This window comes from Ctenopharyngodon idella, chromosome 9 (genome assembly GCF_019924925.1).
Source record: "Ctenopharyngodon idella isolate HZGC_01 chromosome 9, HZGC01, whole genome shotgun sequence".
In the NCBI taxonomy this organism is placed as follows: Eukaryota; Metazoa; Chordata; class Actinopteri; order Cypriniformes; family Xenocyprididae; genus Ctenopharyngodon; species Ctenopharyngodon idella.
The window spans coordinates 9,735,558-9,754,019 of record NC_067228.1 but is presented as its reverse complement, the minus strand read 5'-3'; the positions used below and the strand labels follow the sequence as shown (position 1 = coordinate 9,754,019).

Sequence of the window (18,462 nt, the reverse complement as noted above, 5' to 3'; positions counted from 1 at the left end):
AAAGCTTACACCACTAAAACCAAACCTTATCACAGTATCATGCATTATATATTAAGTCTGGTAAGTTAATATTTCAGAAATGGAATAATCAGTGATATCTGATTCTTTTCATCTCTTGCTTTAAAGGGAAAAATAAGAAACAGGTTGGGCTAAATGTGAGTGCAGCGCTGCTGGGTATCAAACCACACTAAAGCTTTAGAGTTTCAAGAGGTTTAAAATTTCTCCTATGTGGGAGAACAAACATGGCTGATTTAAAATGGTAGCTGGTCGAAGCTGAACAGAGCAGAGCGAGTCCCAGGATGCTCTATTCCGGTACGGAAACAAGAGGGAGATTTGATCACTCAAAAAATTTGAAATGGTTTGAAATCAACCTGTCATACTGTCCAGACTAGTCTATGGTTAGTTGTGTAAAGTGCACACCAACAGAACCTGTGAGTTTTTGAAAGCATGCGGAGCAGTAACCTTCGGTCTAGTCAGTGTATGGCCTTATCAAACATTGTTAATTAGCCTGTAATAAGAAGCTGCATTCTAAACCCATAGACAAAACCTTTGACTACTCTGTGTTCTTCTAACACAAAGAGCAAATATTAACTGATGCCATGCAAACAGGTCAATGCATGCCCTTTGTCTTGTAGGGGTCATGTGACACTGACTTTGCCACCATCTGCGTTGTATTCCTTCTCATCTGCATCCAGAAGGCGAGCCAGACCGAAGTCAGTGATCTTTATATGGTTGGATGACTTCACTAGGACGTTCCGAGCTGCCAGATCCCTGTGCACAAGTCTCCTCTCCTCCAAGTACATCATACCCTGCATCAACACACAAACACACACTTATTTAACATGGCAATAATTTAACTGTTGTGTGACAATCAAAATCATTATCAGCACTAACAATATCACAAGAGTGATGATACCATCTCATAAGCTAATCAAATTCACATAAAAAAAGCAAAAAATACCAGAATTTCTTGCTAGACAATTGAATAATATTGTGTATGTCTGCAGTACATTATTTTGCAGATTACTGGTTATGTAAATTTATCCAATATTACATATAACATATAAATTCAGACTAATGGGATTTTTTTTCCCTTATAGTACTCAAATATATGACAAGTTGCTGGTTGTAGTCAGGGTTATTTTAGTATTATTTATGTAGGCTACTATTGTAGTATTTATTAATATTTAGAATTAGCTTTTATTTTTTATATATTTTTCATTTTTATTTTCATTTCAGTTTAAATTTTAGTAATTGTTATGTGCTTTTGTCACTTTTGTTACCAAAAATGAGAGGACAATACACAATAATCAGGTTTATCAAGAGATTACCTAATATACATTTATATTTATGATGATACCATCATTATCTCTCATACAGTAAGCTATTCAAATTCTTCATATATATCTGCATTAGTTTCATCATGAGGAAGAATTTGTAGCCTTTAAATGTAATGGTTAATAAGAAGGCATTAGCAGTAAAATCAAAGTTTGTTTGTTCTGCCATCACTTTTTTCAAAGACTTTATGGAGGGATTACACTGGAAAAAAAGTCACAGAATTATTAATGGAGATTGTTCATATTGATAAGCGATGAGTGTCTTCTCAGGCGTGGCCGTGTATCGCAAAACAATGAAAACTCCAGACATCAATTTTCTGGAGGAGCGAACAATGCATGTAATCGATTTAAGTCCAAACCGCAGCATGGAGGCCTTTCACAGAGTCGCTCTCCATTCGCAAGAAAACTGCCTCTCTACTTTCCCCTCCAACGGGGCTTTCAAGTGCCCTTGAGCTGGTGGCTGGATGAAATTTAAATCTTAATGTGATTGGTAGAGAGGTAAGGACAGCTTGTGGCAAAATGGTTTAAGAGAGCGAGATAGTGAGAAGGAGCTTGTAAAAGTGGGGAAATACAATTTGAGAGGTCCAGTGTAGGCCATCACAGGTGCTCTCTGAGATGAGAAGACTGCGTCTGTCATCACAGAAAGAGTCTGGTTACAAGCGCTTTTAATATCAAATAACTGTGAGAATATATTCAGGAGGAAAGCGTATTGCACAACCTGTAAGATGGCAGTACATCATACAGTATACTGGGGGAAATCCTTGTGGCTACACATTCATTTTTATAGGGAACTGAAGAGAAATGTCAATATTTTTAAAAGAAACAAGTTTTCGTCTCTTTTGCCCATGATATAGAAAAACCCTGAACTTTACTTGCAAGACAGTTTAATAATACTGTGTATGTTTGCACTACAGCACTTTGTTTGCAGTAAATTTGTCTAATATTACATATACAGTAATGTAAATTCAGTTTGATGGGATAGTTTTTTTCTCCTACTTACTGTTCAAATGTATGACAATTTGCCAGTTGTATTTCAAGGGTATTTAGTATTATTTACTTACTATTATACAGTATTATACAGTAGTATTTATTAATTTTTTTTAATTAATTTTTTTAATATATTTTCAGTATTTATTTTTAGTTCTAGTAATTTTGTTGTGTGCTTTTTGTTGCTTTATTTTTACATTTCTATATAGGTTTTTTTTTTTTTTATTATTATTTTTTTTTTACTTTTAGTAATTTTAGTACTTCAACTTCAACTTTTAAGTTAAAGTTTTCATCTAGTATTTATATTATTTTGGCTTTATTTCAATCACCGAAAATGATTTTAATAGCTTTAGTGTTTGTTAATTACAAAACTGAACTGAATCGATGGAAATATCAAAGTATGAATAATTATGCTGCTAATATAAAACTAGAGGACAATTAACAATATTCAGGATCCAGCTGAACACACTAATTTTATGACATTCACTTTATCTCATTTATTATTTACTTATTTAAAATATGCTAAATAGGGTCTAGTGCAAGACTACAAGATACGCAAAACACACATTTAGATTTGTGATTCCACAGGCGTTTCTTATTATCTTGTTGCTGAATTGCTTGTATCCACTGTAGTCTTGAGTAAACTTTTTATATTTAAATGAGATTTTCTGCTTTTATTTGAAGTGCAAAACAACACATAAAATGAGTACTTTATAAAAATAGCCAAATCTGTTGTATATTCTTCTATTTTTCCCAGAAGAGTGTATCTATGCTAATAACATGGTCACATGTCAAACCTGAGTGAGAGCTCAATTCTAATTGGGAACAAAACAGTGACACATAAAACGTATAATGAATGAGGAATGTGGCTTGCTTTGCAGCAATGTCAACAGTCTAGACTCATGACTTGCAGCACAGTCAGATCTGAGAGTGTGTTTCCCACTGTACTTATTAACATGATGGCAGCAGCTCTGAAAGAGCAATCCCCCAATATAAGATGAGCCGAGAATACATGAGTGGACCGGCTAAAACAGTCTAGGAATGGAAAGAGGGTTTTATTTCAACCATATTCAAATGGGTTTGGGTTAAGCTGGGAAAGAATATAATGATTTACTAACAAGAGTAAAAGAAGACTAATACGTTGCTCAGACAGTTCTATTATGAAACAAGTGTTCTTTACTAAAACCAAGTGATCTGGCTATAGAGGCAGATTTCCAAGGCATTATGCATTGTGATTAAATCAGTAAGACATAAAAAACAATATATGGCACCACATTATTATATCATATCCATTACAAATATACATAATTCATTCTTTGCATTTAAAATTTCAACCAACATTGGCTGACCTGATGCGTCTCCCACAGTAATAATTGATGGTCTAGTCTAGTAAAGCCACAGATGGAGGTATTGTGAATGGGATTTGTAGGATATGATAAATTAAACAATAAGCCCTTAGTGTCCCTCAGGGTTGAGGTCAGTGCAGTCCACCACCATGTTCATTATGGGTCACAGCACAGGAAAAATGCTAATCGGTATGCTTTAAAATACACAAATGTCTGCAGAACTGTGAAGGAGGAGGGAACAAATCTCTTTATGCCATGCGTATGCAATCTTTCCCCAGCAAGCAAGTATAATCTGAGGTAATGGTGTGGGGATTACACCCTCTGTGCCTGCTGAAGGAAAAAAAAATCACTTCCTCTGCTCCATAGCACCACATTTCTTACAGAACTGTATCACATCTAGACATACACTACTGTTTAAAAGTTTCAGGTCAGTACAATTTTGTAAAAATAAATGAATGCTTTTATTCAGAAAGGATACATTAAATTTATTACAATTGACAGTAAAGTTTTCTATTTCAAATAAATGTCATTTTGCTGTTCTTGAACTTTGAAAATGTATCATAGTTCTCAAAAATATAAAGGAACACAACTGTTTTCAACATTGATAATAATAAGAAATGTTTCTTGAGCACCAAATCAGCAAATTAGAATGATTTCTGAAGGATCATGTGACACTGAAGACTGGAGTAATTCAGCCTGGCCATCACAGGAATAAATTACTTTTTAAAATATATTCAAATAACAAAAACAGTCATTTTAAATGGTTTGTTATTGTATTTTTTATCAAATAAACGCAGCCTTAATGAGCATAAGAGACTCCTTTGAAAAACATTTTAAAATGTATTATCGACCCCAGACTTTTGAACAGTAGCGTACATGGTCATTTTGATATATTTGATGTTCGATGTAGCACACAAAACTGAAAATCACTTTAAAAATTAGATTGACTTCAAGAAACATTCTTATGCACACACAAAAACCCACATTCACAAAATCACAGGCCTTTGAAGCAAACATGAACATACACAAAAGAAGTGACAATCAGATCAAATGACCACGACTGGCAGCCATTCTGTTGCCTTCCTCCTCCCTCAGCACACACTGCAGGTACGTCTTACCAAAGACATGGTCTTAAGAGCTTTTCAAAGATTAATGAGCCTACATTAGCATTAATCGTCTATCAAAATGCAATTATCTTTGCGTTTGCAGAGCTGAGGTAGAGAGGAGGGAAACGTACATTTCAGGGTAAATAATCTTGACTTCTGCACAGCTGTACCTGCAAACAGGGAAAGTGCTTGCTTGTCCCACATAAAAAAGCATTTATGTCATACTGGCATGGCTTTTCAAGAGTCTTATTTGGACATAAAGCATATTTAATAATCATATTAAATTTTTAAAACATTTAAGCAGTAAAATAATTATTATGATTATAATGTTAGTGGAGGAAAATGAAAATAAATAAATAAATAAATAAATAAAAAACATTACATAGATGTACCTATATCAGATGTTTTCCTTGTCTTTAGGAAGGTTAATAGACAAGAAAAAGGGAGGCACTTTTTCAAAAGCAGCTGTTTTTGCATTGAGACCCTGGAAAGAGTGAGTTTTAGCATTGGGGCCTCTCAAAAAACATGGAGAGAGTGAGAGCTGGAGTGCTCTCAAGAGCCATACATTACAGTCAGGAAGAAAATCACTGCCTACTCAGTAAATATGAAGGAATTTCTTATTTATGTTCATATTGGAGCCATGCAAACAAAGGTTCAGTCCATAGGATTGTCCTATAGAATGCGTTTTGTCAAAAAAATAAATAAATAAAAAATGGTGCCAGTGGTTAGATATTAAAATTATTTTTGTCGACTTACTTTTGTACTAAGTATAAAGTAAAAAATAATATTTTTGTTTTAAGTATTCTTATACTCATTAGAGAATCAAAATGTTAGCTTAACATGGTGAACCAAACTCTATTATAAAGTCACTTGTGAATCTATGTAGTGTTCCAAATCACTTATTTATGAGGTTCCATTTCACTTAGTATGCTGCCTTAGAAGGATGGTGTTAAAGTTTTGGAACAGAGCCAAATTCTGTCACCCAAAAGCCTGATAAAATAAATATCATATCCCCATGTATTAAAAACACAAGCTACACAGTGCTTCTCTAGCTCAGTGTGAGTGAGCAGTGCACTGCAGTTTCTATCAGTTGTTCCACGTCTCTCGCAGGACTAAATTCGAACCCATTCCACAGTCAGATCACAGGCCGCTTTGCCCCATTCACTCTGGTCCCAGTGTATTTAAAACAGATTACTTCTGCAGCCCGGACAGCCAATCAATACTCACTCTGATTACAATAAGCCACAAGATGGCCGCGCCACACACTATTTATCCCCAGAGTGAACTTCAGTGTAATTAGAAATCAATGGCTCACACAGTCCATTAATGCAGCGGACGTGCTGATAGAGCAACAGAGATTGTCGCATGCGTGAGTGTTAAAAGCCCGGAAGAGAGAGTTGATCAGCTAAAGGCAACCCCCTTTTAAATATAATGTTCAGTCAGGGGATTCTACATATTAACATGTGTTTATAAGGGCTAACAGAGGTTTTCAAAGTGACACTGAACTCACAAAGTGTGCAATATCTATTCAAGGCTTATAGAAAACATGGGTGACCATAATTCACCATAAATCAGTATAGAGCAGGTGTCTTCAAATAAAATTGAACGAGGGCCTATAACATAACATAAATAATAAAAAAACGTATTCAATACAACATTCATATAGTCAGAATGAGCTCTTGAAGCTCCGCCCTCTTAGGCCGGGAGCAGCAGCTCATTTGCATTTAAAGGGACACACACTAAAATGGCGGGTTTTCGCTCACTAATATTAGACTAATAATAATAGTCATAATAGGTGCCCTTTAATGTATATACATACATTGTAGTGATGCTTGCATTAATCTCTTTACTCCATGCACTGTTTGTTTACTGCATGCACTGCTTTGTGGCATCGCTGCTGAATGAGCAAAAGATGTCATATTTAAGTATTTTGATTTTGCAGTCCAAATATGTGATAAGATAAAAAAGGGCATGGACTGCAAAATACTAGCAAGAAAACCTCTTTCTTTTAAGTTGTAGTTACGGACTATACACAGTAAATAAAGCCTGACCAGTCCAATTCACAAACAAATGACTCTTATGAATCAATTCTTTTAGTGCATAAAAATAAGAGCGAACCAGTAAAGTCTAATGAATCCTTTAATGAATCATTCAAAAAGACTCATGAACTCAGGAGTTCCACTTCAAATCAGTCTAATGGAATCGTTCACTGAATCAACTCAATAAATCCTTTAGAGCTGTCAATATCAAGTGAACATTAAATATACTACAGTCTATTTCAACATCACATGGGCAAAATGATGTTCCCAATATTAGTACAGCTCTTATTTAGCCATAGATCAGTTATGTTTATATTCTGACCAACAGCAACAGAGAGTGTGATTATCTGAAATATTGCTCTTTAACAACAGTTCAATAAACAAGAAGATAATATTGAGTAACTTACATTTTTACACACAATATTGCAAATTGTCTAGTTTTGTTCAGCCAAGGAAAATAGTCCCAAACAAAGCAACAGCAGAAACTGTTGTGCATCGACACTGCTGCATTGCTCTTTGAATTGTGAAATCGCATTGGAAAATTCGTATTGATACCCAGTTCTACTTAACTAGCTAATTGCTCTAATTCTTATTATGTTTTTAATTTTAATAACACATTTTAATGCAGGAGGGACAATGTTTATACTTAGCTTTAGTTTATATTTAGCTCTACTTCAGCTTCATTTAAACTGTTGTATTTTTGCAACACATTATTTTAATTTTTTCACAAAAATTTAGGTCTTAATCCAACAGATTGACGGTTCCTCTACAGTACACCTCCCCCCCCGCTGAAGACCATCAATATGGAGAGATCATTCTTGCACTCATCAAAGGAATCTCAGATAGGATTTGTTTCCATGTATAGTAATCATGTTTCAAAATGAGAATCCTCCTGTTTCATTATTATTAGATTACTATCCCTACGCCCATACTGCTTCCCCCATAAACTGCTCTGATTAAATTAACTTCCTACCCAACTTGCTTTTGACCTTTTGAATGATGTCCTCCATTCCCTAAGAGACGGATTTAAATTGTGTTTGTCACTTATTAAGTGTTTGTCATTTTGCAGTGATGTGAACTTCTCTAAATTTGAAACCTAAAGCCTTCTGCGCACTTCCTGTCTCTGTGGAGGATGTGTATTTGTGAAATAAGACTGGGAATAATCTCTGAGTAAAGAGTGAGGAGGGTGACCTGTGAAGACCCACCGCAGAGAAAGTGATTCAGTCCTTCTGTCTCTTCACCCTCATCCAGTCTTTATCCTCTCTTATACCGGTAACCACATCTGACTGGGATTAGACTCAGCCATTTTTTCCCCATCCGAGCCAAATAATCTGTCCCTGCTATTTCATCTGCACAGAGCGTGGAGCCGCGTGATAGGCTTAGTCTTGCAGGTGTCATCATCAGTATTCTGAATGTGCTTTCTGAACAGTTTTACCAGCACAAAACCATTCCATTAATTCCAGACCTGTCAGCAGACCACAGTCGCTTAAAAAAATTATGACAATCAACAAAATTGGAGGGGAGATCTGTCTATCGATTATAACTTCAATCACACTAGTGACTCCTAAATAATGCCAGCAGGCTCTTTTTTGGGAAGAAATTGGGGCTTTGACCTTGTAGATAAAATTCACTTCTCCTTCTTTCAGGCAATTAAAAATCACTGTCCAAAAATGTAGTCATGTCGGAAGAGATTGTATCAAACAGTACATCAAGAACATCAGCAAACTGCATCAGATTTAAAGGGATAGTTCACCAAAAACGAAAGTTCTGTCATCATTTACTCACCCTTATGTTGTTCCAAACCTTTTTTTTTTCTCTATATAATGAAAGTCAATAGGGTCCAGTGTTGCTTTGTACCCCAGTGACTTTCATTGTATGTGCAAAAACGGTTAAACACTTCAAAATATCGGTAACACAATAAGGTTCAATTGTTAACATTAGTTAATGTATTAACATGAACCAACCATGAGCAATACATTTGTTACAGGATTTGTTAATCTTTGTTAACGTTAGTTAATAAAAACACAGTTGTTCATTGTTACTTCACAGTGCATTAACTAATGTTAACAAATACAACTCTTGATTTTAATAATGTATCAGTAAATGTTGAAAGTAACATTAACAAAGATTAATAAATGCTGTAGAAGTGCAGTTCATTTTTAGTTAAAGTAAATAAAGAAGTTAACTAATGTTAACTAATGAACCTTATTGTAAAGTGTTACCAAAATATTTTCTTTTGAGGGTGAACTATCCATTAAAGTTTTAAAAGTACAGCACTTTATAAAAAGCTATGATTTACAAGGATCATGATTAACACACACACACACACACACACACATTATATATATATATATATATATATATATATATATATATATATATATATATTAACATAATATACCGTACCCTACACATTAGAATGATTGAAGGATCATGTGTCACTGACGACTGGAGTAATGGCTGCTGAAAATTCTACTTTGCCATCACAGGAATATATTACAAACAGAAAAAAGTTATTTTAAATTGTAATATTTCACAATATTACTGTTTTCTTTACTGTATTTTTGATCAAATAAATGCAGCCTTGGTGAGCATAAGAGACTTCTTTCAAAAACATTAATTATTCCAAACTTTTGACAGGTAGTGTAGATTGCAAAATAGCTTTCTTGTTATTTATATTACTTCATTCTAAATGCCCAGTAGATAATCATGAAGAAAAATGTTTAGAAAAAATGTCAGCAAGAAATTGTTCCAACGACAGCTCCAGCAGGGACGTCTGCTCACCCTAGTCTGTGTGTCCCAATTTGAGACTTCAAAAACTGGGTCCTCCTACTTGCTGAATAGAGGAATAAGAAATGCTTATTAGAAATGATGTCTCTTTTTCCTCTGTCAAGCATGTTATTATCTGGCACCTGGACTGTGCATTAATAGAGGTTAAAGAATCTCTCTCTCACCCACACACACACACATACTGGCTGCAGAAGGCAGGCGGTACACTCCCTCTGTGACCAATTTTCAAGCCAGTGTTTGGAAAGAACACAGCGCAAGCACAGGAAAAATAATAAAGAGCGGCATGCTGCACAGACAAAGGGCTAATTAAAAGCTGAGCAGCACAACATGGCTGACAAAAGAGAGGCCTGTTTAAGTAGTTTGTGTAAACATGCCACTGAAGACTACCGGTGCAATCACAGAGAGGAGGAGGATGGGTGTACCAAACAATGACAGGTGGTGAGAAAGAGAGAAAGAGAGAGAGAAGAGCACAACAACAAAGAAATGAGGTGCAGTACTTAGAGAAAGAAAGACGCAAGAGAGAAATTAAGTGTGGAAACATAAGAACGAGTCTTACAGCATGTGTCTCTGAGTTAATGCAAGTTGCGCTGCATTAAATAGCCATGTTGTGGTGTTAATGAAATGAAATCAGTCAAAAGCAGGGTTGGTTCAAGGTTGCCAATGATTTATTTGTTTAATACCAGGCATAAAATTACTTTAATTTTAAATTTAAATGATACACTTATTTTTAGTTTTTACTTATATAAATGTGTATAAGTTTATATAAACTTATATAAATGTTGGGTCATGTGTAGGTAGACACATGACCCAACCTAATATCCATTTTATAAAGAAACCAAGCAAAATGTAAAGCCATGGTTCATCATGCATTTTTATAGCATGGAAAAGAGCAGCTTTTTTTTTTTTTTGAAAAAGTTGAGGGACATGAGTTAGCAGTTGATGAAAGAATTCAGTTTAAAGAAAATGAAGGTGTAGATCAATGTGAATGTATAATTTCTGCCTCCTTATATGTGTAATATTATAAAAATTTCATTATTAAAATGAAAACAAATAAAAAAGTATTTTTTTTTAATATATATTATTACAGTTTAAAATAACAAATTATCTATTATAATATATATTATAAAATGCTATTTATTCCTGTTGCCACGTTTGTTTTGTGGTTTTATAATGTCTTATATTTTGAAATTCTCATAGTAATGGTTCCTTTTTTGTCATGTGATTCCTTGCCCTCATGTGATAGTGGCTGCATCTGAAAACTTAAAAATGCTGCCTTCAGAGGAGTCATTCCATGGTAGGAAGACATCAATGTTAGCTTCACTTTCTGTCTCCTGAGATACCTTTATCTGATCGATTTTTGAAGGCAGCATAGATTATCCCACAATCCTATGACAGTTGAGCTAGAAACTGGTTCAGTGGTTCATTGATTGGTTCATTGTGTTCATTGCTTTTAGGTGTGTCTTGTTTAGTCATTAGTCTTGGTGTATAAATAGCCCTCATGTTTCCATTGTCTCTTGTCTAACTTTGTTTCTTGTTATGTTTAAACCTGCTGTCGGTGAGTCTTAGTCATGTTTATGTTTCAACTCAATGTATTGCCAAGTCAGTTTCACTTTTACTCCAATAAACTGCACATGGATTCTCCTTCAACTTGCCGTCAGTAGATATTTGTTACAGAAAGCTAAACAAGAGACAATGGGAACATGAGGGCTATTTATACACCAAGAATAATGACTAAACAAGACACCTGAAAACAATGAACACAATGAACCAATCAGAACATGACACATGAGATAGGGACAAAGCCACTTGAAGGCAAGCCTGCAAGGTTAGCAAAAAAAACAAACAAACAAAAAAACATAACACCTGCTAATGCTGTGGTGCGCAGGGAAAGAGACCAGAGGCCGTTTTTTTTTAATGGATGTCAATGGAGGAGAGGCTTCATTATGCTGAATAAACTGCTTTTGTGGGAAAATGGCTCATCCTTGAATGAATCGACAGCCCATTGGCTAATCTTCAACATATTTGCTCTTAAACATTCATTTTGGATTGATCTATTTCTAGAGTTTACACAGTAAAAATGCTGTTTTATAAGAGAAGTCACGGCAAATTGCACGATAGGTACAGTCTGATTCAGTTTACAGCACTTCTCATTCATTTCTATGGTATCCGCAAACAGTGATTGACTGTCGCACAACTCTGAATGAAATTCAATGACGTCAAGGCTGTAATGTGATTAGTTATCAAGGCACACGTGATCCAAGCTAGCAGCTACACTTTTTCCAATGGTAGAGCCACGGACCCTCGTATCTTCCAATAATAAGATGTGGGCTGCGTTTAAGTCCAATTTTTTATGTCCTTTCCTCGCTAACTTCCCTCTGTCTCGTTCAATCAGAGGTACATCATTGCTTATGTTGCACGAGCGCCCACTACTGGCGGAACCCTTGAAATGTGTTTAAATGGAACACCCGAAGCCCTTGATCACTTGGAATCTGCAATGGAGCCAATTTATTATTTATCTGTTTTATGCACCGTTCTGTAGACCTGTATGTATGTTTGGGTTTTTAAAAAATTAAATATAAACAAATATTAAATATGAATATATTAATATATTTATATTAAATATTAAAAAAAATACACAAACAAAAATGATAGCAATATAATGCACTATAACTGTTAAAAAAAACTGCCAACAAGTATTAAATGTGGATACATGTCAAAATAATGCAAATATTATACACTAGAGTTGTTTGTGGGTAAATTAAGCACAAATTAAGATTAATTTTGACCTATACAATGCATCCTTGCTGAATAAAACTATTAATTAATTAAATTAATTAAATTAGACCCCAAACTTTCGAACGGTAGTATATGTAAATTTAAATGTTGCATTCAAAATCCACTTGGCATCACCCCAACATTGCCGCTCTTGTCAAATCAATTAGTGTGCCTTGTTTTCAGTCCACTGCACCAGTGAATAAATGATGCACATTCTAACAGGGGGTAGTCTAATTCTAGAGGAAGTTAGCAATACTACTGAAATGTCTTACATCACCTTTAAGCCTTTACAATTCCGTTCCATGCTCTTTCAGAGTGAAGCTCACGGTGGGATTGTGGTTACTTTGGTAAAAATCAATGGTCTGTTTCCAGGTTCTGCATGCTGAAGTGGGTGATTTTCCAAATACTCATTTTTTTTTATATACAACTACACACTTTGAATTGCCAAGAGCAGTTCCAGTATGTAGTACGCTGAGAAACAAGGCCATGCTAATCAATACTGACATGATTCTGACTTTCTGGTGTAAGTTTACTACAAAAAGGGTTTTTTAGTGATGAGCATGATGTATTATTTCACTCTCTAGCATTCAGATTCATAAAAATGAGAGGGAAAGAGACAAAAAAGAGGAAATTGGAAGTGTATGTGTGTGTTTGTAGTGGTGTGAGTGTATATGTGTGTGAAAGTGTGCCCTTGTGTGTAAGAGCTTGGCTTCTGTCCGTCACACTTCACTACCCATTCAGCAGCGCTCAGAGTGACAGAATACCAATAAGGAACTTAGACAGGAGAAGGACAACCAGGCCACAGTGAAACCGAGCTGGACGCTGACAGAAAAAGAATCAGGCAGGAGAGGCAGGACCCTGATCAAATCCTTCAATATATCACTGACACCTGCTTTGTAAATCATGGAATTAACATTAACCTGTCATTCCTATTTATAGTTAATCCATTACGGCCAAGACTCTGGAGTCACCATACAGTGCTAAGTTACACTATGCTTCTTTTCTGTTCTGATTGCTTTAACAAAAACTCACAAAAACAACTTTCAAAGTTCTGAATCTCGCTAAAAGTTCAGCCTGTTTTAAAAGCATGAAAAAGAGCTGTACATTTGTATATCCAGTGTTTAAAGCTTAGATGCCAATGAAAACAACATAATGAAGAAAATGATATCACAGTCTTCTCATCATAATGTCTTTCTAATGTTATAAGTGGTGAGCTGTAAGTGTTCCCAGATTTTACTCGCCGTCTTGATGAATTGATTTTGGCCTGCATGCATTATACTGTATATGGCGTTCCAACAGCTCTTAAAATCTGATTGGATAAGACAGAAATGAAGCTGTTACCAAACAGCTAGTATATAATATAGGATTACCTTCATTTCTTGGCAAACATAGACAGTCTATAGTTAGGATAACAAACTATATTACTTAAAGTTACTATATAACTCTAAGTATTTGCAGTGGTTCTCAATTTTTGGGGGTGTTTTACATGTTCTTAGAAATACTGAATAATGGGGAATAATTACCCCTAATTGTTGCTTATCGATAATAAGTAAGTTAGTTGTTGTAGTGGTTAAGTTTAGGTTTGGGGTAGGGTTAAGGGATGTAGAATATGGTCATGCAGAATAAGGCATTAATATTATGTGCTTTATAATTACTAATAAACAGCCAATATGCTACTAATATGCATGCTAATAAGCGACTAGTTAACAGTGAATAGTGTCCCTAAACTGTAAAGAAGACAAAAAGATGAGAAACACTGATTTAAGGTATAGATATGGTTTTTATGAGAAAATATAGTTAAAAAGTCAAATTTGACATCTACTGAACACATTTTCTTGTCCATAATTATAGTATACTAGTATTACATCGTGTCCACACCGGACGTAAGTGGCGCGATGCATCAAAAGACAATAGATCCCATTATAATTAGTGATATTGTTTACACTGGATGCAGCGCGATGTGACACAATAAATTCCCGAGAGTAAACGGATTCCCCATTCTATTTCTGACGTAGTCCAAGTGCTTTGCAACAGTCGGTTTGTCACGTTCAGTGTAGATAGCTTTCAGCTGTTGCGACGCACGGTGTTACGCTACAAATACCTCTTTAGTTATTACTAGTCCTTGATCACTGTTACCAGAGATCTTTCTCTTTCTCTGGCAAAATTACCTCTAGTTACGCCTCTAGTTGGCTTCACAGCACACGGTTCTGATCTCAGGTGTTGGGCCTTTGGGGAGGGAAATGGTGTGCCAGAACATATGCCAACACATGACCTTGTCCTGACGGACTGGGCTGTACTTGGCATGGGGCGCAGGGCACCAGATGGGCTTGGTAATGTGCTCGGCGTGAGGGAGGAGCGAGACCTACGTGCTCCTCTCAATCAGGTGAGACCTGAAGACCTGGAGACCTGTGGAGGCCTTAGGGGTGGGGGTCCAAATTCATTAACGACACAGTGTGGGGGGCACAATAGGGGAGAGGGGGCATCACCCCCACCCAAAACACACGCTCTTATTTGTCCTCTGCTGTGACCTACAATCGTTAAATGACACAATGGAGTCATAAAACGGAATGATGTTGTTTTCCTTCATACCATATTTTACCACAAGGGATAGTTCACTCAAAAATGAAAATTCTGTCATCATTTACTCACCCATGTCATTCCAAACCTTTATGGATATTTTGAAGTCCAAACTACTTTGGACAAAATACCTAAGACGTTATTCCAAACAACATCATTTATGTTCTACAGAATAAAGAAAGTCATACAGGTTTAGAATAACATGAGTATAAATGATGACAGAATTTTCATTTTTAGGTGAACTATCTCTTTAAAAGCTTCCCAAGGCCTACTAAAACAGTTGCTATGAACAACAGTAGGCTATATAACTGTATATTTCAGAAGAATATTTAGAAAAAAAAAAAAAATACAATAAAAATGCCATCCAAGATGGAGCTGCATGTATTGAGGTTAAGACTGACTTCCACTCTTTAGACTTTAAACTTTAAGGAAAAATTAGTGATGGTGGCAAATGCACTCACACACTCTCTCTAGGATGCTGTCACTCTCTTCACATGACTTGTTGCTGTTAATTGAACCTCATATCCACCAATTTACTGCTCAATTTGTTGGCCTGGATGCGTCTCTTTAAGCTGTAACGGATGCCTGGCAACACATTAACCATTCAGTGGGATACAGACATGTTCCCAGGGAATCACACTGAGAGTGAGAAAAAAGACTGATGACTGAATAGGCTTCAAATGACATCTATAATTCAATATTAAATCTTTAGTAACCATCATCATAAAGAGCTCTTGACTGTTTATGCTTTACATAATGGAAAGGTTTTTAATTACGTACAGATGAACCATGTGAGTGATATGAGGTCTTAGATGAAACGCAGTTGGTGCAAAGATCTCAAAAGACAGAAAGAATAACCTGCAGACAGGCCTCCAACCTCATGTGTGCAATTCATATAGACTACTTTTATGTCCTTTTTGAAGCTTTTCTATAATATTTGTATGAAAACGTGCACCCTACACAGTCAGCAAAACCTCCCTTTGTGTTCCACAGAAGAAAGAATCTTCTTTGAAATGACATGAGGGTGAGCAAATAACTCCATAATTTTCCTTTAAATCAAACCACTCAATCCAGTGTGGATTCATCTGCTGTAAGGTCATGCAGTTGTCCTTCGCCTCATGTGGCATTACACCAGGGTACAAAGAAGAGCTTAACTCTCATTTGCTGGGTGATTAATTTACCCTCGATATGATCTCAGATAGCTCATTGGCACCGCCGCCCATTTCCTTTCTAACAGCATCAGCTTCTCCCCCATTTTAGAGTCTTTTTCTCCCCTTTTTTCTCCCAGTTCTTCATTGCCTCTGACCTGGCCTGAACAATTGTTTACAGATTCAGAGCGAAATCTGGCCTTCCTCGGGCCACAGTAAATAATACACACCTGTCTGTTCCTCAAAACACTGCTCTGTCTTCTAGTGTTTGTTAGGCACTGGTCTTGCAAATCAATATTGCAGGTTGTGTTTGGCGCTCGGGGCCGATGTGTGTATTTTTTTCAGGAAAGGGGATGTACATGCCTTTCCTCTGAGGCTGGTCTGGCTCCATTGCAACAATGAGTAAACCTCTGTGGCAGCCACGATAAGGGCATCAGCATAAGGCTTCTGGAAAATGTAATGAAATGTCACTGGTGTGTGAATATTGGCTATTTTACAACGGCTCATGCAATCATATTTACAATTTCTTACGGTTTTGTTGACTTAAGTGTTATGTAATTTATGTAGTGATAAACTTGTCGATTTGCTATTATTAATCTTTTTGGGTTTTGCCAATTAATACAATACAAATAAATCCCCCCCCAAAAATAAAAATAAAAATAAAATAATAAAAGAAAAGAAAAGTAATTACACATAAAATGCTCACAAAGGCTGGATTTCTTTGATCAAAAATACAGTAAAAAAAGCAATATAGTAAAATATTATTACAGTGCAATTTAAAATAACTGTTTTCTATTTTAATATATTTTAAAATGTAATTTTCAGCATCATTACTCCAGTGTCACATGATCCTTCAAAAATCATTCCAATATGATGATTGGGTGCTTAAGAAACTTTTATTATTATTATCAATGTTAAAAAAAGGCATTTATTTGTTTATATAATAAAAGTGATACTAAACTCATCTGTTAGACCATAAAGGCCTCTGTGTATGGATGGCGCTCTGCTGATGTTCGCATGCCTGGAAGAAAAATTAAACAAACAAACAAAAAGCATTTTCCTCAGAAATGAGAAAAATGAGAGAAGGGAAAAGTCATTTTGCTTGAGGCGGCACAGCACATTCATTCTTACGCTCCTTTAACTTAAAACGCTATGCCAAGTGTGTGCGTGCTTTATGTTTCAGAGCAAAAACCTCCTTCTGACAGCAAATGCCTGGCTTGGACTACACATGCACAAGCTAGAAATACAGAGAAAACAGAAAAAAAAAAAAAAAAAAAAAAGAATGTGGGAGAAAGGTCTGAGATTACGACAGCAGGTATTGCGTGTCAGAGCTGAAGACAATCCTAATGTGGGGAAAATCAATTTTTAGCTCTAGGTTTTAAATATAACAATCAATAGTCTGTAATTTTAAAGCTAGAATCATCTTAAATGTAAATGATTATCTTCTGACAAATATGATACAACAAATTCAAAAATTAAATACATTTAAAGAGTTTGCCCAAACATGTCAATTATGTCATCATTTATTTAACTAGTTACCATGTTGTTCCAACTCTGTATGGTTTTCTTTCATTTGTTAATTATTTCATTACCACATATTAAGTCATGTTTTTATATATTATATATATGAAGTCGTATGGACTAATTTTATATTAATTTTATGATACTTCTTTCATGGTGCTTTTTTGTAATTTTTCGAGCTTTGCACCACATTTTTGAGTGTATGGAAAAGAGCAGCTCAGACATTCTGCATAAAATCTCCATTTTTATTACAAAGAAGGAGGAAAAAACAGGTTGGAATAACATGAGGGTGAGTCATTTTTTCTTTTCTTTTCTTGTACTTCTTTAAGCTCCAGTCTATTAATCATTAACTTTGTCCATGTAGGCGTCTCTAGGGGTCTAATATTGGCTGTGTGTATATCAGTTCATTTCCACCATAAGTGCTCAAAGCGCTGACTTAAAACTAATTAAAACCCTGAACGTTATGAAACTGTAGCCCTGGTGGAAAACCTCAATACCAACTGACAAGCGCTAAGTGTCAGTCAGCGATTCAGACAACCTCTCCTATTTTCCCAGACATTTCTGCTCCAAATGTGCATCTGTGCTCCCAGCTGTCTGTCTGCGTGCGAGCGGCCAGTGAGCAGTCCGTGATACTCTCTGCACGCAGCCACATGGCTAGTCATCCTTTCTGTACACGCTTCAGCATAACAGATGGCTGCTTGTGGTAAATATGGCTAACTTGACCTGATGAAATAGCACAACAATTGATCCAAGTCATTATCGTCTCCAGCTAATTGCAGAGGCCTTGATGAAACAGCAAGAGGAAAACCGTTTATATTCAGATTAGATGTTTAGAT

The 18,462-nt window shown here is 35.7% G+C and overlaps 1 protein-coding gene across 2 annotated transcripts in view; it reads right to left on the bottom strand.

Annotated features, from left to right (window-relative positions):
- Window positions 1–18,462, bottom strand: part of erbb4b (erb-b2 receptor tyrosine kinase 4b) — a 318,456-nt gene that overhangs the window by 16,017 nt on the left and 283,977 nt on the right. For both annotated transcript variants that reach the window (XM_051905832.1, XM_051905833.1), the window contains one exon: window positions 654–809. In XM_051905832.1, coding sequence (XP_051761792.1) covers window positions 654–809 — 156 coding nt within the window. The remainder of the gene's footprint in view (window positions 1–653; window positions 810–18,462) is intronic.